The 23531-nt window shown below is 45.6% G+C and overlaps 1 protein-coding gene across 1 annotated transcript in view; it reads right to left on the reverse strand.

Moving 5' to 3' along the window:
- Positions 1-271: 271 nt before the first annotated feature.
- The window catches only part of slc49a4 (solute carrier family 49 member 4), a 47063-nt gene continuing 23803 nt past the window's right edge, over positions 272-23531 (reverse strand). Inside the window, exons 5-9 of the mRNA XM_076264027.1 lie at positions 22130-22238; positions 16184-16251; positions 11821-11948; positions 10584-10766; positions 272-2334 (exon numbers count right to left, since the gene is read on the reverse strand). Coding sequence (XP_076120142.1) covers positions 2219-2334; positions 10584-10766; positions 11821-11948; positions 16184-16251; positions 22130-22238 — 604 coding nt within the window. The 3' untranslated portion in view covers positions 272-2218. The remainder of the gene's footprint in view (positions 2335-10583; positions 10767-11820; positions 11949-16183; positions 16252-22129; positions 22239-23531) is intronic.

The following is a 23531-nucleotide window of genomic DNA, read 5'->3' on the forward strand; positions in this document are numbered from 1 at the left end:
CCTCTTCACTCTGTCCAATGTAGCACAGCACAATATGGCGGAGGAAAGGGGGCACAACCACCATTAAATCACTTTTAAAATAATCACACCTCTACACTAAGCCCACTTTAAAGTAGGGGTAAAAACAGGTCACAGAGTCCGTGTGGAGCGGCTGATCTCCCAGAAGACCCTCCTCGGCCATCCAGCGGTTGGGGGGTGTGGGGGGGGGCTTTGCCCAGCTCAGGTCCCCTCTGCTGGGCAGGCGGTGTGGGGGGCTCTCTCTCTCTTTCTCTTTGAAGCCCTGGGCTTTAATCAGGAGCACTGGGCCGGAGCCAGGAGAGACCCTCACCGAATTACACATTTCATTAGGCTTTGGCCTCGGCTCATCCCCCCCCAAACACATCCTCTCAGGCCTCAAAGGAGTGCAAATCCCAAATGCCGGGAGCCTGTGGAGTTAGGCAGGGATCTGTGTGTGTGTGTGTGTGTGTGTGTGACAGTATGTGTGTGTGTGTGGGAGAGGGGGTTGTCACTATTGAGTACTAGGTTGAGAACACTGGGGAGTGTATTTTCAAAAGCCTATACACTCCATACATTGGTTGTGGGTCCAAGTCTGTAAAAGTCTCTGCACTAGTCTTTACTACTGAATCGAGGTCACAGCTTGCTGGGGGATCTCCTTAAGAGTCCCCTAATGAAAGAAAAAAAAAATAAGGAAAAAAAGAGGATTCATGGTTAATCAATTGTCTGACGTGGCATGGTTAGGGATGCTGCAGTCACTGTTGAGAAGAGCTTTGCTTGACACAGCGCTCCCTGTTGGTGAACTCTGTGCACTGCAGTTGCAACAGGTTACCTGTGCGACTAGTGCAGGAGCTCTTCGTGTTTAAGTGGACTAAGTTAGAGTTACAGTTCTCATGATGTGATTATGTGTTTAACAGTCTTTGTTATCCACAGCGTTATTTTGACAAAATTAGTGTTTTAATCCCTTGTATAAATAAACATCAGTATGAACAAGTACAACAACTGTATCAAAACCGAGTTTAAAAAACAAACAAACAAACAAACAAAAATGTTTAAAACATGCTCAGCACAAGTGAGGTTAGGCTTCGTTGAGAACAGGATGGGTGACAATGACTGCCATCTGAAATGTCATAACAGCCCCATCCCTGTGCATGATAGGGCACCAGTACCTGGGCCCTCGTGTGGAAATGGCACAACTGCTAAATGCTAACTCGCTACTAAGCGAATCACTTTACACCCAGTGAATAAAAATATTGAATAAGAAGGCTGCTAGAAGGCTGTCAGTTTTGCCACTGTAACACTGCAAAGCAACCCATGTCCAATTTGAACTAGCTTTACAAAAAAATAAAAAAAAATAAAACTGCAATAGCCAATCAACTTCTATTCCATAAGAACAGAAAGCTGGCGAGTGGGAAGGGACTGCTAACGGCCATTTGCATAATAGGTCTGTAGGGTGGAGAGGGAGATGTGGAACCGGAACTCTTAATAAAGGGCTCCGATCACAGGGCATTGCAAGCTCTGCCCCCCTCCCCACTCCAGCAGTACACCTCTGCCCCAGCTACGCTCCTCAAAAGTGGGGGTTATGAGTGACTTTAAAACCACTGAGCGCTCCTTTTTGCTGGGGCGCGCCACCACCCTCTGGGAAGATTTAGAGTGTGTGTGGTTTATCAGTGCTGAGTGCTTCTACTTGTCAATTATGTCTAAAAAAAGAAAAAAACTATTCCACCCTCCTCCTAACCCACTTGAACCTTGTAAACAACAAAAATCCCTCATGCCCAAAATAGTGGTGATATTGTCATCACCTTCAGACAATGTGTATATATATAAAACAATAATGTTAATAATTATAAAAACGATAGCAAGACCAAGAGAGAAAAACAACTTGGTGTGGGTAAGAAACATTGACTACGCTAGTTGACACTAGGACATGTCATTTTCTTTTTTCTCTCTATTGATCCCAATCAATATCACGAAAGCAACTGTCAATGTTGTTAGAAACTTGTACGACAACAACAACGACAACATCAACAGCATGTCCTCTTACAATATTGAAGTCCATAAAAACAGAGGACAGACGCAGCACTTGTCTCGCTGCTCTAACAGTTACTGTTTCAGTTTCCTTTTTGTGCAATTCGGTGCAAAAACCGTAATTCCGTTCCTTCCTGGTTCTCTTTAAATAAAAGGCTGCCGGTACTCCCTTTTCTGAAAACGGTCGGCGAGGAGTTCAGACGGACACAAAGACGTCCAGGTAGAGGCGGTCGTATGATTCTCGGAACATGAGGATTAGGATGAGACTGAAGACACAGGAGCCCGTCAGACACCAGTTCAACCAAGATGTATCTGTGATAAGAAAGAAAGAAAAAGAAAAAATACAACAATGTAATTCAGACACAGTTGGGTTTAGGTTTGATAGCAGCACATAACAGGGAAAGCAAGCATGTGGAGGTAGAGTGTTCATTTAGAGATTTCTGCTAAAAAACAGAAATCTCTGAAGAGTGCAGCAGTCTAATGTGTGGGGAGAGACGTGAGCGGTCATAAAAATGGCAAATGTAAAAACAAAACAAAACAACTCAATTTGTTGTTTTGTATTATAATTTTTCTTTGTGCAGGGCAGTCATGTTGAGAATAAATCTCTTTTGCAAGAGCTGAGGAGCCAGAATTTTGGCAGAGAAACTCCTCAGCTGAGCGAAACCAGGGTCTGTTTTGACATTATAACTTCAGGCCTCAGTGCTCATTTCAACAGTCAGCGAAAACCTTCCCAGACTTCCAAAACAACTCAACATAATCCACCCAGTTACAGTTGCCTGTGAAAAAGAAAGCCACCACATTTATCACAGATTCCATTTGTACTGCACTAAGCAACTACACCTCGCTGTTCTGCGGACAAGCACTAAGAACTGCTGTACCTACAGCCTCAGGTCTGAGAACACGCAACACCACCGTTGTTCGACAATCCTACAGGCTGGTGTGAGAATCTGGGCCGAATGCTGACAGTGTTTGCACGAATCTTCCCTTCCACTGGCGATGACATGGTTACTAAAGCATCTATCTATCTATTTCATTAGCAATAGACAGGACAAGCACAAAATAAAACATACAAAACATAAATGCCAGTCATGGAAAGTGTTATGAGAGTTTCAACCCATCACATCCAAAATCATTTGCGTGTTCACACACATCTGTGAAAATTCGGTGAGTCTGTGTGTGTTTACAAACAGAAATTCCTAATAAAAACGGCAACATGCGTGAGTGCATATGCATTACCTCATGTGACTTGGGACTTAATCCACTTCCCTCTAGTGATTCGATCTTCTATTCACATTAGAACATTTTATACAAATGTCAAGGCTTTCCAGACTTCTAACTCAACATGTGCATTATACAGTTAAATTGAAACCCAGCCAACAGTCCAGAGGTGCCCCTATAGACCACACATGGTTGCCAGTTATATATATAGAAGGGAAATAAGCAGGTCAAACAACAAGACCCCCCCCCCCCGAGACACTGCCAGCCAGTTCATCTTAATTCAGAATAGGGCCGGTGTGCAGGTCTAGCGATGTCTGGACTAAGATAGCGGGGCTTGATCAATGGCCCAGCGAGCCCCATGCAGGGAGATGGATCGATGGAAAGCTGGAAGCAATGCATGCTAGGTCATTGCTGCATTCTGGGAGGGCCAGCGCAGCAATCAAAACAGGGAGCATGGCAGGTCCAAATAGGACAAATACACAGAATATGCTGTAAACACAATAAGAAGTGGGGAGACGAGGGAACTGTGAGGCTCAATTTGGGGCAACTTTCAAAGTTTTCTTGGCTGGATCTTTGAATGCACTTTGAAAGGTAGGCAGGTAAGGTGACACTGCGTGCTCATCTTAAAGCCAACCACATTACTGCCCATTTGTCCAGAGAGACACTGACACTTCTTAGGAGCACTCGGGGTGCCTTTGAATCGAGAACCAAAACAGAAAACACAAACAAACAAACAAAAGCAAACATAATGAAGACGAACAAAGAGTGAGAGGAAGGCGAAAGAGATAGAGTGTGAGGAGGCGAAAAGGGATGCTGTGTCTACCGCCAGTTCGCAGACATGCACACACGCACACACATCGGTCTCATTAATCAGGCCCTCACTGGCTCGCGCTGCAGGTGAAGGCGGCGGTTCCGTCAGGTTAATAGAGTTGTGTTTATCTGGCCCCGCGCTTCGCCGCCTCACGCCGAACCACTGCTCGCATCAATTTAGGAGGGAGGCGCCGGGAACAGGTAGCGGAGGGCAGAGCGCACAGCCCAGCTAAAGGTGCTAGCGGCCTGGGTTAGCAGCACGCCCAATGAATGCTAATGGGAGCGGACTGCTTGCTCACACGGTTGGAGGCGCCAAGGGCACAGCTGGCGGTCTTGGTAGCTCGGTGTTATTTGTTGCAGGGGGGAGGAAACAAGAGGCCATTTTGGATGACTCCCACGAAGTGGTTAAAAGTTTCAAGAGTTTGCCTCTTTAAGTCTCTACTCTGACCATGACTAATACTGGTATTTTTTCCAGGTAAAACACTGCTAATTCTCTCTCTCTCTCATATGTTTTCTCTCTGTTCTCATCTTCCTCTCCTTGAATATTGCTCTTCTACATCTCGTTGGAGGGAATGCCATGAAATGGACACTATAAAAATAAAAAAAAGTGTCTCGCCACTGTGATGGTTTGGCATGCTGTGCTGGGGCATGGCAGCTGCAGAAGTGTAAAGGAGGCTGTGGAGATGATGTGCTTCCTGTCACTCAAACACCAGCAGCTCCTGCCTTCACAGTCCGTTGGGCCATTCTGGGGGTTTATTTGTGTATGTTAAAAGCCAAGGCGTCTCAGACATGTCCGCCGGCTTTTATTGCTGCAATTACTCTTAATTGTGGCCGATTCACCGCGCAGAGAGACAGCCTTTTTTTTTGTTTGTGTGTGTGCGTGTGTGTGTTGGGAGGGGGGTAGTTTAATGTCTGTGCTCCACTTTTCACTATGATGACTGGCTGAAAGTTAGCAGGTCCAATTATCTCTGCATGCAAGAACATCATGGCACACAAATAAAACGTCCATCACAGAGAGGGTTGCGGCCGTAGGGTTTCATTAGGTCTGACGTACTGTCATCATTTGTTGCTTTTAAAAAAAATAAAAAAAATCACAAAACCATATAGAGCCATTTCATGCAAATTACATTTTTATTCATATAAAGTGTTATTGTACCACTAAACACATGGCCAACGAGTGACATTAATTTTAAGTGCCATTTTTGAAAATAGCTATTTGTATGGGGGTAACTAGGAGTCATGTGACGCAAAGAAACAATAAAAGCAGCAATGTGTATAAGAAAGCAGACAACGTCTTTAAAGGAGACAGAAAAATAAGTGGGGGGGGAAGAGGATTTTTTTTTTTTCAGTAAGACTTTCTGACCTGTCGGCGGCACATAAAAACCACGGGCAGAGCACAGACCTGTAGAGCGAGCGAGCGGTGGCTCTTTGATGGAGACACAAAGTGGTCGGGGCTCGTTTGGGGTTGTGGCGGTGGCGGCTGCCGCTGCTTTGCATTCCGCCCACCCTCGCGCGCTAAATCACAGCAACACCGCCGCACAAGGAGAAATCACCGCCGGTGGAAAAGCGACAGTGGGGCTGGCCCCGCCACAGTTCTCGTTCATAATCTGCGTGTCGTCTAGTGGGTGGCGGGCTATGGGCGGGGGGATTCATATCAGCGACCAAAGGGAATGTTAATAGCAGTCTCAGGTCTTGGGAGTGAAACAGATGAATACGCCGAGAGACTGCGAAACTGAAACAGACCATCTTTCTAAGCCAATCCAAACATGATCAAGTGATCATTTACAACTGTTCTTTCAATTCTTTTACAGAAAGGGGAATAGGCAACCTATTGATAAGAGAGGAGAATTTGAAACAGATTGCAACCAACTTGCAAAAAAACATGATGGTCTTTTGTATGAAAAAGAGACCCGGCCATATAGTAATTAACAAGTAATTATTTACGTCTCAATCGCTGGTTTTGAGATGGTGATGAATGGTCAATAAAACGTGAGTGTATGAGTATGACCAGAGTGATGTTTCATGCCAAATGCAATTAATTCTCTATGTTTCGGAAATCCCTAATAAAGTTCTAACATTTCCCTGGAGAATGGACAATAAAACATTTATTGCTGTGATGCATTTTTATTGAAATAAAAAAATAAAAATGAAAACAGCATTGTTATTTTCCAACTGCAGTGCTGTACCTATTGCTCCAAAATATGCTTTTGTAGTCCCACTGCAATAGTGTTAATTTTGTCACCTATTTTTAATTTAGTCTTAGTCTTAGTCTTGTGACGAAATGTCCTTTTTAGTCTTTGTCATATTTAGTCATTCAAATATAATTTTTGTTAGTCAAGTTTTAGTCGACTAAAAGTCTCGTCATTTTAGTCTAGTTTTAGTCAAAAGAAAACTAAAGGTATCTTAGTCTTAGTCAGTTTTAGTCAACACATTTTAGTCTTTTTTTATAACAAATTATTTCTGATTACCATTTGAGTCAAATAGTGTTTCACACATCTCAATTTTCCAACAATATTGTGTGTCCACAGGGCTACTCGTCTGTTATAATTACTCATTCTGATTTTTTGTCAGTCAGTATGTTTACATGCACAGGTAAGTCGAGCTACAGTTATAGCTCGGCTGGGATTTGACCATAGACAGTAAAAGATTTGACTGGTCATATTCGTAGACCAGTGTTTCTCAAAGTGTGGTCCGGGGATCACTGGTGGTCCGCAAGCTATCCCAAGTGGTCCGTGAGCAGACGTAGTAAAATATAATATAGATGAGTTGTTTGCAATATTGAACCAACTTGTATGTAAAAACAGTTCTGCAACACTGTCTATGTAAGATATGCCAGTTTAAATCATACAGTATGAATCCACACAATAAGCAAAGTGCAAAGACAATAAGCAAGGTGGTTCAGTGAGTAGGCCTATTGTGTAGACTAATTATAGGCTACTGTTGAAGTAGGTCTAATCTTTTTTTTTTTTAGCTAGGGTTAGTTAAGTGGTCCTGAAACTGAAAAAGTTTGAGAAACACTGTCGTAGGCCAAAGTATTAATGTTTTACTCCGCCTCGCTAGATGGCGATATGCGCTCAAACACAACACATTCCCCAAACAGACTCTCCATCTTAGTCATAGCTAACTTGCTAGCGAACTTTCCATATTAGCTTACTTGCTAGCAAACTTTGCATCATCAGTCTAACTAGTTAAATAGTTGACATTACATGATGAACATTTTCGTATGGACATTCTGGGGGATGTTCATTTGTATGAGAGAAGCTTCAACTTCTGGGTATGTAGCATTGTGGCATAAAGCGTAGGTAGTTAGCTCTGGCAGAAATCTCCAGTGTTCTTGTTCCATGTAGTTTCGTGTTGCAGCCACAGGGTTGCAGCAACAGCACGTAGACTAGCCTACAGGAAAGCTGTTGCGTATGAACTCATTCGGAATATTTTGAAAACGTAACAGCTAGATATTCTGTCTTCTCATTTTGTAGACGAAAATGAAGAGAGATTTTATCTTAGTTTTTATTTCATGCAAAACATTTTAGTCTCGTCTTTTTTCGTCAACAATAATGCATCTTAAGATAGTCTTAGTCAGTGTTTCAGGACATTACTGCCGTCTCGTCATCGCCTCGTCTTAGTCATAAAAAAAAAGGTCGTTGACGAACATATTTCCTCTCGTCTCGTCTGACGAAATTAACACTACACTGCAAAATACGATACGAATGAAATCAACGTGTTGACCTGGACTATGTTCCAACACACACCTGTGTTGTCTCAAACACATACCACAGTACTGCAGCCTGTTGACCAGAAATAATGTTCAATTTGTCTTCTTACTGGAGTAGGTTTTTGGTAGTGCTAAGGACATGAGGGAAGTGTGTGTTTGTGTGTGTATGTGTGTGTTTGTGTGTGTATGTGTGCGTGCATAGCTAGACACAACTAAGAGGCCGATCTGATGAAACAAGCAGAAATCCATCAGCCTGCATCTCTATCAGATTCAGCTGTCGGTCTTCAACACAGGTAAACTCGTGGGACAGACATGAGAACACACGCACGCACACATGCACACACACACAAACACACACACGCACACACACACACACACCAACATGCACACACACACACACACACACACACACACACACACACACACACACACACACACACACACACACACACATGCACACACACACACACCATCCAAACCAAAGCCTACCTACACGATCTCTCACCAACAAAAACAAAGTGGTCTGATGATCTGATTATGTTGCCCTCAAGTGAATTTGTCTCACCCTAAGACCCCTTACACCCACACACCCACACACACACTTATCACTGACACAGCACAGGGCGACTGCATTCAGAGCTCCCTCCAACTGTGTTCCTCTATTCCTGCGGTCTACTCCGGCCCCCACAGACAGGGTTGGGGGGTGGTGCTGCGGGCTGCCACTGTGTGAGATTTGCTGCTGATAAGTAGATGAGATGCTGCGAGAGCTGAGCCAGGCTTAACTTATCCTATCCTGTCCCCCAATCGCCTCCTGGGGGGTGGTGGGTAAGGTGGTGCAGGGTGTGGGGGGGGGGGAGGGGGGGCAAGAGGCTGGAGCCAGTCTGTCTTAACATATCAGCACAGCCTCCAGCACCCCCGCTGTTCCTCTGGCATAGAGAATATACCAGGGCTGTCAGTCCAAAAGTTACAGTAGGAAGATAACAGAGAGAGAGAGAGAGAAAGAGAGAGAGCTTTCTAAAGGAGAGGGAGAAGGAGGGAGAGAAAAGAATGAGAGGGAGAGAGAGTGAGAGAAAGAGAGTAAGAAAGTGAAGGAGAGAGGAGAGACAGAGAGAGAGAATAAGAGTAATAGAAGCCTGAGGTTTTTTTCTCCACAGGACAGATATCTTCATCTGAGGAGGAGGGATGATGGAGTCTGGCTCTGTCTCCGCTGCAGTGTCATTTATCATGACTCACGACTGCTTCCCGCCGATTACAACCAGCCGCACACACACACACACACACACACACAAAAACACAAATTCACCTAACCCCCCCCCCCCCCACACACACACACACAACTAATGCATATGAATGAGCACCTGTCCTCTGTCAACACCACCTCCTCCCTTCTCTTGCTCGCTCTCCTCCCACCAGCATCGACACACCACTCAACCCTACACCACCCCACCCCGGCGCGCTCCGGCGGGCCTCTGGGGGGCTTGTGCTCGGGGCAGGAGCATGGCACCTGTGGCTGTGCAGAGGATCCGGCACCGACCCAAACCATCTGGGTTCGGATAACAAGACGCCGTCACACTGTTGGGCATCAGAGAGAATAACCCCCCCCCCCCCCCCAAAAAAAAAAAAAAACACACAAACACACACACAAACTCACACACATGCTAACATACCCTGCAAATGAATCAGGAGAGTGTGGTGGAGCAAGGTGCATATTTAAAGAGGGAGGCTGGCTGCATAGAGAGCAGGTATGGTACGGTACAGTACGTTAGGGTTTAGGAGGACAGGGATGGGATGGGGGATTTTGTCAGTGTTCCCAGAGCACATTATTCACTGTTGATATTGATTGGTTCTGTGACGCGTATAACCTTATGCTGTGGGGGGGGGGTTAATCAGCGCTCGGCTCAGGCGAGCGCTGCAGGTTGCATGCACATGCACCGATACACGCTGCTCTACTGCTGGTTCAGGCTCGGCTGGGTTCCCCATCGCACCCGCTATTTCTGTTCGACCAATCCCTTCCCAACCCCAAACACACACACACCCCAGAAAAAGAAAAATAGATGAGAGAAAATCTTTTATTTGCTTAGGAGCCTGGGTGAGCAAAGAGAATGGAATCTACCTAGTTTTGTGTGTGAATGTGTGGGTTTGTGTGTGTGTAGGTGCATGTGATTGTGTGGGTAGGGGGCAGGCGCAAAAACCAATAAAATGAGTAGGAGCACTGTCGAGTTCAGTGCTAAACATAAAAACAAAAACAAAAAGGCGCTCCCTTCAATATCTGCTAGCCAACAGGGACAGCGCTAATATATCACACAGCTTGGGTTTGCTCAAACAGAGAGATGACTGGAACTTGTGCAGCTAAAAAGGTTTCAGCCTAAGGTAGTGTTCCAGTTTTGGAGGAATGAGAGGGAACATATAGACAAAGAGAGGAGAGGAGAAGAGAAGAGAGGGGAGGAGAAGAGAGGAGAGGGAGGAGATGAGAAGAGAGGGGAGGAGAGGACAGGAAAGGAGAGGAGAGGAGAGGAGAAGAGGGGGGGGGAGAGGAGAGGAGAGGAGAAGAGAGGAGAGGAGAAGAGAGGAGAGGGAGGAGAGGAGAAGAGGACAGGAGAAGGGAGGGGAGGAGAGGAACGGAGGAGAGGAGAAAAAAAGAGGGGAGGAGAGGAGAGGAGAAGAGAGGAGAAGAGAGGAGAGGGGAGGAGAGGAGAGGAGAGGAAAAGAGAGGAGAAGAGAGGAGAGGGGAGGAGAGGAGAGGGGAAAGAGGGAGGGAGGAGAGGAGGAGAAGAGAAGAGGAGAGAGGAGGGGAGGGGAGGAGAAGAACGAATGTATGTACCTGTGATGTAGAAAGTGAGGAAGAAGAGAAGGAGGCCTGTGCAGAGGTTGCCAAGGAAAGTGACCACTCCGCAGGTGATGCCCTCGGGGACTGGGTAGACCGTCTCGATGAAGAGCTCGAAGAAGATGGGCACGCTGCTGTTGATGAAGACGCCAAGCAGGATGCAGGAGGTGTAGAGCGTGGCTACAGGTCCAAACCACACACACACACACACACACACACACACACAGACACAGACACAGACACAGACACAGACACACAACATGATGAGAGGGGAAATTAACATTTAGCAACATGCAAAATGGTGTGACCTTGCCTCAAGAACTGCAAAACAGCTAGATGCGAGCATAGAGACGATTTCACCCTGGGCAATTAAATTCGCCAGTCAATCAGCCAGTAACCACACAGAGAAAACACATCTGCGCCATGATCCAAACAGCGCGGCTTACAGCGCATCCCGGTACAAAATGTACATGCGATCTTGGTGGGACACGCTGGGCGCCGGTTGGCACTGCCAGGTGGACGGGACGCACCCCTGCCACTATTCCCTGGCATCAATCTGCCACCATCGCCGCGTGTGCAGAGACAAAAGGCAGGTGCTGCAGCACGGGGACGAGGATAATGGATGGCCGCTGTGAAGCTGGCAAATCAAAGCTGGGCATATGTTGGTGTTCGGAGCACACTTGTGTGCCCGGGGTGCGTTCGAGACGCCTCCTTTTCCCTTCACTGATCTGGACCTAATGATGTCCTCCGCTTCCAGCTTGAGCTAGTTTTTTTTATTTATTTTTTTTGCTCCTTCCTTTTGCAGTCTCTTCCCCCAAACGCAAAACCCACCCGCTATTACGGCTCCTGCGATGGAGCCAGACAAACACAGCTGCACTTGCACTGACAGCCTTTTAATGAGAGACGTGTGACTAAGCCTCGGTGGCAACCCGCCCCCACCCGACTCCCACTTCCAAGCTCGACAGATCCATCTTGCAGCAGTCTACACAATTTCCTTTGCAGATGCGATGAAGCAACCAGCTTCTGAGAGCCTCAAAAAGTTGGTGGGCAGGTGCAGGTGCTGGAGGCGAATTGTCTCTTTTGACTGGTGGTTGCTAGGAGCAGATGCAGCCTGGGGGGGTTTGGCCCTTGACCTGACTGGCTCGTGTGTGTGTGTGTGTGTGTGTGTGTGTGTGTGTGTGTGTGTGTGTGTGTGTGTGTGTGTGTGTGTGTGCGTGTGTGTGTGTGTGCCTACCTTTGGTGGAGGGCAGGTGGGTGAGGCGGGTCAGGCAGGTGAGCGTAAACCAGGTGGCGGAGAGCGAGGCACCGGCCAGCATCAACACCAGGATCAGCTTCAACATCCCCCGAATAGAGTCAGCAAACCTGAGCAGAGCGAAAAACAAACAAATATAAAAAAAAAAAACAGCCTCCTTAGCGCTTTCTGATCTGGAATCAGATTCAGTCGATTACCAGGCAATTCAAGCAATGAAACAGCTTTACGAGTCTGTAGTGGAAAAAAAAACACAAATTGAGTGTTGCCTACTACACAAGCCCTCCCTGCGGGACGTTGTTGAAACACTTTCAAACATCTCTTGTTATGCTATAATAGAGTTTCTAGATCTTAATGGCCAAATAAACTGCCACATCCACAAATGTCTCGAATAACGGATGGTTTAATAAGGAATGAATTTGTAGAGGCTGTTGCTTTTTCCAAATTGCCCTCCAGTCCGAGAGAGTCTAGATTGAAGTCGGGCCTGAAGTTTGATTGAGTATGAATATCTGTTGCAGCATAAAAAGGGATGCTCGAGTGTGTACTTCATTGCTATTCAGTCGGTCTCGCGTAAACACTGCTGTCTGAATAGGATGCGCTTCTCTCTTCTCACTCCTTTCATTACCAAACTGCCCTATCTGACAATGACAGACGAGGAACAAAGGGACTTTATCTGGATATGGTGAGTGCCTTTTATAAGGATACTTTTTTAAACACACGATTTTCGGATTTCACGATTTAACTTTATGTCATTGGTCATACTGTAAAAACGTTCCCTCTGGAGATTTTATAATGATATTTCATGAAAAGCAATGAGACCACGTTGGAATTATTGATGGGGGGGGGGGTCATTTTTGGATAGTTAGGAGGAAGGAAAAAGACGAGCTAAAATAAAAGTTCCAAAGATTTTTTTTTTTAAGGTTCTAAGTTATTTATTTGACAGTGTCAGACAACCACCTCCGCTGAGGTGTCTGTAGTAATTGTAAGGTCCACAGAATGAGAGAGATACCGGATGTCTAGACACGCAAATCCAGTCCAGTCCAGTCCAGTCCAGTCCAGCACATTAGGGAACTGAGAATTGGGAATTAGGTCATCTTCATTTGCAAGTTGCTCAGGTCTGGTTTAACTGGATTTATATTTCATAATGTTTGCTGGAACTTCCAAAATGTACTTCTCATTGTGCCATTTCCTGAGGGACCTTTCAGAAATTTCAGAAAAATCAAACACCTCTAATACAATGATCTCTCTCTCTCTCTCTCTCACTCATAGTATTTCTGTTCACAGACATTCATATATGGTAAATCAGTTTCTATCTCTATTATACACACACACACACACACACACACACACACACACACGCACACACACACCCTCTCATAATCCTCAAAAGGTTGATTAAATCAATTAAAATCTACCTTCTTGCACAGAGCTTGAGGCCTCCTCTGTTATAATATATTGTCTCTGTGCTTTGACCTGCACTGACAAGAATTAATTTACACCTTTAAAAAGACGACAGTGTGCTAGATAATTAGCTCTCTATCCACGCCATATGTATTAATTATCCGTGCCTTTCTATGAATTCACAATGAATAAAAGTGTCTCTTAATTGTCCTCCAGAAAATAATTCCGTTCGCGGAGTCATAAAGCCATATCCAAAGTAGAGGATTGCTTTTGATGTCGGCTTAACTTTCGAGTCAAAACATATCTGTGCATCTGCGTGGATATTTAGAGACTAACGATCAAGGGAATGGCAAATTTATTATTCCCCCGCAAGCAACAACCAGTGTTGCCAAAACAATTAGGCACGAGGCCATTGCTTTAGACAGGGCCGATCAGTGAGCGAGAGGGAGAGAGAGATCATTCATTTGGTCTCTAATGGTAATTACGGAGATGGGCGACTGTGTTTGAGTTTACGATTAATCCTGGGGTCCTGACGACGGAAGCCTTAATGTCTGATGTGGGATCGTGGCGGCCAGTCCCCAGTGTCTCTGTGGTTGTGCAACGGGCGAGGGCCGCCAGCCTGTTTGTCAGGTGTTCGTGACAGCTGTCATGCCTTGCAGGAAATGAACTCTAATTGGCCAGCGTGATGATGTGACTCATCGGTGGTTAAAAAAGGGAAGGATAAAAAGGAGGTGGTAGAAACTTCTGCCCGTATGCACTTCTTGAAAAAGCATAGTGGCCTCAGCTGAAAAAATATAACCATTTCAACTGATTGCGGCTTGTAAAGAAATTGTGAATTATAAAAACACACACAGGAAAGTCATGCAATAGTAGCCATTTTGTCCCTTTTAAAGTTGCACACAGTACAGCTGTGTCAGTTGAAACTGTTTGGACCTACTTTAACTGTGCGCCAATTGCTGCGTGTCTAACACGAAAAGTGACTCATCATCTAGGGCAAAAAACAATGCCGAAGTAGGCAGTGGTAAGTAAGTAACTTTTAACTGCGCCTGGCTCAGGAAGCCATATCACTGGAAACCATGCAGAGCCATTTTAATTTGCAGGCAATTGTCATTGGTTTCTGGTGGCAGAACCTCTGCATGGTGCTCCTCCTACTCCTGGTCCCACGGCAGCTGTAATGAGACATGCTCTTCCTGCATTAGTATCAGGCATTACTGCTGTACTGCTGGCCCCAGAGAGAGAGAGAGAGAGAGAGAGAGAGAAAGAAAGAGAGTGTGAGAGAGAGAAAGAAAGAAAGAAAGAAAGAGAGAGAGAGAGAGAGAGAGGACGAGCAGCCCTCTGCTCCCAAGCTCGTGGGGCCCCATTAGCTAGACGACGCTCGGCAAAGGACTGCCAATGCCGCACAGGGCCTGCTCTGTTCACCAACAGCAACGGGGGCATCTGTCGTAGGTTTCCTCACCATTTTCTCCATCTCTCTCTCTGTCTCTCTCTCTCTCTCTCTCTTTCCTCCTCTCCACGACTCCCTCCCGTGTCTTTGGAAAGCTCCCAATTCCCCCTGCATGGCTGTGCGGAGATGTCAATCAGCTGTGCATCTACAGTCTTCAATTAGTTTCTTCCTGCTCTCGGCAGCTGCGAGGCTAACTTCCACTTAGCTCAGTTCCAGCGATCGAGCCAGCCAGGTTACAGGCTACAGACTCAACATACTTCGACTGATTTTCTTGTTATGGACACTGGGCCAGAGTTTAATTTTGATGGAGTACGCCACCATCACGGCCCAATGGGTTCAATCACAGAGCACCTGGTGTTTGTTTGGGACGGATTTTTTTTGGGAAGGACAAAGCATTTGGGTCATCATCTAGAAACAGTTTAGCCAATGTTTCTGCCGATACCAATCAATATCAATGCTGCTGATATCAATATTTCCCAGAATCTAGGCCAAAGCATAATCAGCCTCAGAGCTCTTCGTAGGTCAGGTCTCTCCTCGAGTCAAACAGATGAAGCAAGCAATACCGATCACCAAGCTTTTCTTCACCCCAACTTAACCTTCCAGAAACCTCCGTTATCACCCGCCACCCCCTCATTGATTAGAGAGGAGAGTTTTTTTTTTTTTTTTATTGCCCTACTTTCCCCCCCAGTTAACAACATTTTCAAAAACACTGCCCTGTCCCCCTGGACCACACTGAGAAGAACTGCTGATTGGGTCTAATAATAATAAGCGTTTATCCATCAGCCGAAGACAAATAAGGTCCTGCTGCTGCCCATTGCACACACCGTCTATCCATCATGGAGAGAGAGAGAGGCCATTTCATTAGCATCACACCGGCCCACTCGTTTAATTGCGAAGCACTATTGAATACATTTAATACAGAGGATAAACTGGTGTTGTCAGAGCACCCCCAAAATGTCCTTACTTTACACTCACACACAGACACACACACACACACACACACACACACACACACACACACACACACACACACACACACACACACACACACACACACACACACACACACACACACACACACACACCACACACACACACACACACACACACACACACACACAAGTTTCAAAATGAGACCACCACAAAACTCAACGGCTGATGAATCAATGTGTTTCATCAACCATGCAGCTGCGATGTAAAAACAAGAAAAAAAGAAAACAAGAGTGAGTAAGTAAAATCAGGAGCTACACAGCGCAATCATCACCAACAACAAAACACACACAAAAAATAACACCAGTAGCGCCACTTCAAACAATAACTTGACTTGGCAGAGAATAATCAAAGCTACATGAATGGAAAGCAGAAAGTCATGATTTTCCCGTCCCTCTTCCATATACCCAAGGACACCCAAATCTACTTGGTAGGAATCATCCTGAAATAAACTGCTGTCCAAGTGTGTGTGTGTGTGTGTGTGTGTGTAGGTAAAATTTTGATTGTGCTCACCTGGCCATCGCCACTCCAAACACGCAGCCTCCCACCGTGGACCAGAAACCGACCCAGCCTGCGTCCACCTGTGATCAGTTAGACATGAGAGAGAGAGAGAGAGAAAGAGAGAGAGATAGAGAGAGAGAGAGAGAGAGGTGAATCATCGTTTCCCATGCAGAGCACAGCTACCAGGCCATGGCTCAGTGCTCCGGACCCAGACTCTGTCTGTTGGCCGGCACAGCGACTCACTCACTACAGATGATAAATGGCCAGCAGGCATTTGACCACTGGCCTGGCTCCAGCTGATGTCAAATGAGGAAGAAGATGATGATAATAAAAGAAAGCCTGGCATGATTGTCCATGGGTCAACAACACAGATGAATGAACCACCGATGGATAGGCCTGGCAGCCAGCATAGGGTTGATTCAAACCTACCGTATGTGACACCAAACAGTCACATAGCTAGGAGGATTTCTCTTCTAGGCTTAATTTCGTAATGAATTACCCCCTGATTAATTGGCTAAAGCAAAGCGGTGGTCAAACTAAAGCCCAGTGTTAATTACAGAGAAATACTTGTACACTTTATGTGCTATGAGGTTTTCTGAATAGGGCAGCCACTCTTTTCCCTAAATGTGGCTTAATGATCCCCTCACTGATTACTATTCTGAAGGAAGGCCCCTCTAGTGTTAATTTCGTCAGACGAGACGAGAGGAAATATGTTCGTCAACGACCTTTTTTTTCATGACTAAGACGAGACGATGACGAGACGGCAGTAATGTCCTGAAACACTGACTAAGACTATCTTAAGATGCATTATTGTTGACGAAAAAAGACGAGACTAAAATGTTTTGCATGAAATAAAAACTAAGATAAAATCTCTCTTCATTTTCGTCTACAAAATGAGAAGACAGAATATCTAGCTGTTACGTTTTCAAAATATTCCGAATGAGTTCATACGCAACAGCTTTCCTGTAGGCTAGTCTACGTGCTGTTGCTGCAACCCTGTGGCTGCAACACGAAACTACATGGAACAAGAACACTGGAGATTTCTGCCAGAGCTAACTACCTACGCTTTATGCCACAATGCTACATACCCAGAAGTTGAAGCTTCTCTCATACAAATTAACATCCCCCAGAATGTCCATACGAAAATGTTCATCATGTAATGTCAACTATTTAACTAGTTAGACTGATGATGCAAAGTTTGCTAGCAAGTAAGCTAATATGGAAAGTTCGCTAGCAAGTTAGCTATGGCTAAGATGGAGAGTCTGTTTGGGGAATGTGTTGTGTTTGAGCGCATATCGCCATCTAGCGAGGCGGAGTAAAACATTAATACTTTGGCCTACGACAGTGTTTCTCAAACTTTTTCAGTTTCAGGACCACTTAACTAACCCTAGCTAAAAAAAAAAAAGATTAGACCTACTTCAACAGTAGCCTATAATTAGTCTACACAATAGGCCTACTCACTGAACCACCTTGCTTATTGTCTTTGCACTTTGCTTATTGTGTGGATTCATACTGTATGATTTAAACTGGCATATCTTACATAGACAGTGTTGCAGAACTGTTTTTACATACAAGTTGGTTCAATATTGCAAACAACTCATCTATATTATATTTTACTACGTCTGCTCGCGGACCACTTGGGATAGCTTGCGGACCACCAGTGATCCCCGGACCACACTTTGAGAAACACTGGTCTACGAATATGACAGTGGTCCAGTCAAATCTTTTACTGTCTATGGTCAAATCCCAGCCGAGCTATAACTGTAGCTCGACTTACCTGTGCATGTAAACATACTGACTGACAAAAAATCAGAATGAGTAATTATAACAGACGAGTAGCCCTGTGGACACACAATATTGTTGGAAAATTGAGATGTGTGAAACACTATTTGACTCAAATGGTAATCAGAAATAATTTGTTATAAAAAAAGACTAAAATGTGTTGACTAAAACTGACTAAGACTAAGATACCTTTAGTTTTCTTTTGACTAAAACTAGACTAAAATGACGAGACTTTTAGTCGACTAAAACTTGACTAACAAAAATTATATTTGAATGACTAAATATGACAAAGACTAAAAAGGACATTTCGTCACAAGACTAAGACTAAGACTAAATTAAAAATAGGTGACAAAATTAACACTAGGCCCCTCCTAATCTTAACACACTCTGGATTGATTGACCAAAATACATACAGTTTTAATAGTCTGACTACAGCAAAACAAACATCCAAAGAATCTAAAATATTCCCTCATAATGACAAGTTTATTACCAACTATTCATGGGTTTCATCTGGTCCCTTTACACAGGTGTATCAATCAAGCACCATGCAGTCTGCATTCATAATCATGGTGCTTGATTTTATACACTTGTGGAAAGGGACCTGATGAAACCCATGAATACTGTAATCTTGGCTGGAAAAGGCTAGTGTATGCTAATGTGCTAGGAGTTCTTGGCACACATTTGACACAGTGTTTATATCCCATAATTCCTTAAATCCCGCAGCCAATAAAAGTGGAATCATTTTGGGGGGAAATCAAAGCTCACAGAGCTACGCTCACGCAAACCTACGGAGAAAGTAATAGAAAACTTTCCACCATAAATCCTAATGCCATTTTAAGGCGCAGTGGCACCACCCTGACGTCTCCCTTTGCAGTCGTTCACCGCGCCCTCGCTCATCACACTGATTTTCTGTGCTGAGAGCACCTTGAGTTTGGGAGTGACTTTACCGAGGGCACCAGGCCCCCTTTCCTTCATCAGCGACAGCATCGCTCTGCGCCGGCCGCTTAATGGGCGTCCTCCATTAGCGGCGCAATTAGACGTGACTGATTAGCGCGGTGAGGGGACGCACACGCTCTTAGCGGATGCTAATTGGTACCACCGCGGTACCAGTGTAATGGCGTGCCACCGCTCTTGTGAATCCACCGTGCGCCACCTCTCTCTTCTGCCCTTCCAGCTCGGACTCGGAGACAGGGAAGCCAGCGGGTGCCAGCTGACGCCAACGGGGGCCGCCTGTCAAGGGCCGACACCTCTCTGATGGATGTGTCCATGGTTTGGGGACGATACCAATGATAACAAAATGGTGGGGGGCACCAACGGGACACTTCTGTGATTCACCAGCCCCTGTTGTCGCTCCGCTTGCCACATATCACACGAGCCTGGCCTTTTTTTTCTCATTAATGTTTGCTTGTGGTGGCTTGCTGACCTCTGGGATTCCTAGGGGCTGGGGAAGTGGACAGCAGCAAGAAGACGAAAACAGCCACGGTGACATGGAGCGCTTTTTCATTTCCTACCCCAAAATTGACCACCTCGAGCCAGACGGGAACAGCGGCAGGGTCAGTGGACGTGTCCAGTCTGGGCTGACATAAAGACGTCGGCACTGGGTAACAGCCTCCTCCACCCCCCCTTCGGAAGCACAGCCTGACAGAATACCCAGTGTTTTGCCAATCGCTCCGTGAAGCCCCATAATGGCCACGCTGGACCTCCGGGCCTCCTTCCACATTCCAGGTCATCCTGCGCTGGAGGCTGAGATTGGCAACTGACATTTCATCTGCGGGCTGCCAAGGAGGCAAAGGGGGTGATGTAGCAGTGCGAAATGGGTGAAAAACGGGTGCTGTGGTGGCGGCATTGATCGTCTGTGTGAGAGGGGGTGAGAGAAGAAGGGAGAGCCGAGAGAGACACTCCAGCAGCAATAACAGGCTGCTGATGGCTCAACTATCCACACAGAGGACAGGATGTTTGTGTTCCACTGTCTGTGCGGGTGTCGACTTGATGGACAATGGTCCCGGTGGACTACGCCACCTTAAAGGACAGACAGGTTGTCCAAACCAAGTCTTCAACAAAACAGCAATATGACATTATGTCAAACCGTAATGTGAAGAAGAATGCATGATTCATGTGAAATATATGCACTGTTTAGAATTTCTGACAAGAGGACAAGGTACCGCTAGAAAAAGAAAAACACAATGTGCTAGAGATGTCAGGCTGCGGTCACTGATTTTCCACTCTATGGTTTCGCCGTCACCGGCATTGAGGGGAAAACGTAATACCATATCTGAACATTTTAAACCTCTCCGAAACCTTCATCAATAATACAAACTTACCCCCTTCATAACATTACAAAGGGCACCTGATGGCACATAGACGGATCCCATCAAAGTCTGGGAACGCTGCTAGGGGGGCTTAGGCTGTGAATGTCTTTGAGAAGATGATCTTTTGATGGTGGTGAATAAACCCGGCGCATAGCTGCAAAGATACGCTGGAGGAGTGACTCTTCATGGGAAATGAAACTTGAGTGAGAGCATAAAGAATTTATAAAGCCACCCGAGGTGACTGTGACAGCCGGGGAAGGATGAATCTGCCACTGCGACGGGGGCATTCGTCTCTCCTCCCTGTCGATCTTTCACCGTCTCCGTTTCAATCTCTCTCTCTCTCTGTGTCTCTATTTCTCTTCCCCTCTCACTGTCTCCATCTTTCCATTTCTCTCTTCCTCCCCCCTCTCTCTCTCTCTCTCTCTTTCTCTTCCTGCTGCTCCCCATCTCTCTCGTTCTGTGCATCTCTCACTTTGCAATTCCCTTCACACAGGTAAGCCAGTCTGATGATAACCTCGAGACAGAAACTCTCTCCGCGCAGCGCGAGACCAGATTTCTCATCTTCACCTCCTCCTCCTCTTCCTCCCCTTCCTCCTCCTCCTGCTTTCCACGCACAACACAGCTGGGCACAGTACCTTAAATCTGCCCCCAGCCGCATCCCCCCCCCACCCCCACGCATCAGTCAACTCTCCTCACACAGTTGCATTTGAGAGGAGCTGTTAAAAGAAAAAAAGATATGGCTTTTCATTTTGCACAGCCTTGAAAGAAGTTCTCATTAGAAATGGTTGGGGTCATGCATGCAAATGAAAAAAAAATGCTCCAGAACCCCAGCTTGTTTTTTTCCCCGCTGGTTATAAAAGAGTAGGATGGACGCTGAAGAGGAAGTACACTGCGGACAGCTTCTGCCCAAAATGCGCCGCAATAAAGTCCTCCGCGCTGTGGGCACCGAGTTCAAAGAAATGGTGCCCGGGCTCATCAAGTTTTTAATGGAGGGGTCCAGAACAGGGAACATGCAGTTGTCGATGATTTCGCCCTCAGGCTTGGTGGAAGCCCTAGCAAGCGTTTGTGTGTGTGCAGACGGAAATGGCTGGTGCGGGTGTGTGTGTGTGTGTGTGTGTGTGTGTTTGTGTGTGTGTGTGTGTAGGTCTGAGAGAGAGAGAGAGAGAAAGGAGAGAGAGAGAGAGAGAGAGAGAGAGAGAGAGAGAGAGAGTGTCTTGGGGTTAATTAGGAGTCAACATCAATTTTAGCAGAGGAAATAGCATATTGCGCGTCGTGCTTGATGGTGATTAAAGCAATCATACGCGCTGGAAAAATGAAAGGGAAGTTTTCGATTTGGGCCGATTCTCAGGTAATTGCACATCAAACATGCTTCGGCACTCCTTAATGTAAAATATAGACAGGACATGTGTGGCTGGTGAATACTGATGCTTTTTTCTTTAAATGCCACCAGTCAGGTTTTTTGTGCGAGTTTACAAAATAAACATTTGATGGTGACAATCCTGCCTGAATATTGCATTCTCTGGATTCACTGAACCTTGAAATGATGTGAACAACAGGTTTGTGTGAGTTTGACGGAACGAGAGAGAATTTAGCTCCTGCAGATTCTAAATTACAGATTTTAGAGAAAAAACCTTACAGATGTTACAGAGTCATAAGTGTCACAAGTGTAGATGGCGCGTTGTAGTGCAACTGGCTACAGCACCCATATCCCAATCGGGTCCGAGTGCCCATAGGGATCTGGGTTGGAGTCCACCCCAGGTCATTTCCCGATCCCACCCCATCTGTCTCTCTCCCACTTACTTCCTGTCAGTCTCTCACTATCCTATCGCAACTAAACGCCCAAAAATATAATTTACGAGTGTCCTACCTGGCTGATGTTGGCCGGCGTGAGAATCATGTCCAAGACCCCTGACCAGCCTGCTATCACCCCGGTAGGAACAGCATAGGCCAGCGCAATCATCAGGAACCGGACGTTGCTGGAAAAGAACAGAGTGACCATGAGTAAAAGAGTAGTGGAACTGAAGACAGTGACAAAGAAATGGTGCTTGATATGTCTTCCATTCCTAGGTGTTCAGAAGCAATGGTGATAAATTGACTCGACTCCATTAATATTGTAGAGACTGTGATGAAACTGCTGTCGTCTACTTAAAACAACCCTTCTATAAGTAGCATTTGAAGTAGAAGAAAATGGCAGGTAAGCTTAATGAGCATGACCAATTCAAAAGTCTTAACCTAACATGCTTAACCTTGCCTAGGTGGATTTCTAAAATTTAGAACAATGCTGAATAATAGTGTTTTGTATTTCAGTTTGTCCCACTAGACAGATGCACAACACACTGCAGGCACCTGAGAAGTAGTGTTACTTTGCCAGATTGGGTGCAATCAAAGCCAATCTCTTTAAGTGGCACTACCGAGAAGTTGATAAAGTTCTTAGCGCACATCGGAAATATGACCTCAATTCCATACCACTGATGGTCTTTGCATCCCTGGAACTGATATGTAATTTAGAGGGCAGCCTCTTTCTCTCTCTCCGTTTCACATTGTAATTCAAAACAAACAGCACTGTAACTGCTGGGGCACTAATCTCTGGGAGATGATTCATGTTTATCAGTAAAGGACTGCATTATTCCATTTTGTTTGTGCAATTACCATCCAAAAGTTGTTATTGTGCCTCGCCGAGGGACATGTGTGGAAAGTTCAAGAATGGGGCGGAAGAAAACGTATTGCCAGAATGGTGAAAATAACTAATAATTGGAGCACTTAAGTGTTGAGTTCTAGATCTACTACAAAGAAAGGATTTCAGGGTCAGCCTTTTTTGTCTCTGCACTATTCTCTGTAGCAGGATAAAAGCACTTGACGTCCTCTAGGTCTGTCCTGTCCATTGCCTTGGGCTGCCGATGCTGCAGTGTGGCAGTGCGTACCGCAGAGCAGGGTCCAGTGATGGCCATGGAAGGATGCTGAGGGAGCTTGCTAAAAGACTTAGAATAAAAATAATAAAAGAGAAAAAAAAAAAAAAAAAAGCGATAGCCGGGTTGATGGAGTGTCCTCTCACCGTCCCATCCACCTGCTCCTGATTCATTAACCTTGCAGCGATGGAGAAATCGATAGCCGCGCACCTTGTTTTACCCCTCTGACCGAGGCGTATTTAGAATTCCATACGTAAGCAGAGTCTGAGGCCTTTTATGGTTCTCCTTTAAGTGAGACATTTTTTGGGAGCGAACTCGCGAGGCCAGCCACATCATCAGCTAAAGTGGCAGCTGTCCTTGCCC

The sequence above is a fragment of the Alosa pseudoharengus genome, unplaced genomic scaffold (genome assembly GCF_046254945.1).
Source record: "Alosa pseudoharengus isolate Yale_2024_CS ecotype anadromous, Long Island Sound unplaced genomic scaffold, YU_APseudo_1.1 YU_APseudo_1.1_scf_3, whole genome shotgun sequence".
NCBI classification, from domain to species: Eukaryota; Metazoa; Chordata; class Actinopteri; order Clupeiformes; family Clupeidae; genus Alosa; species Alosa pseudoharengus.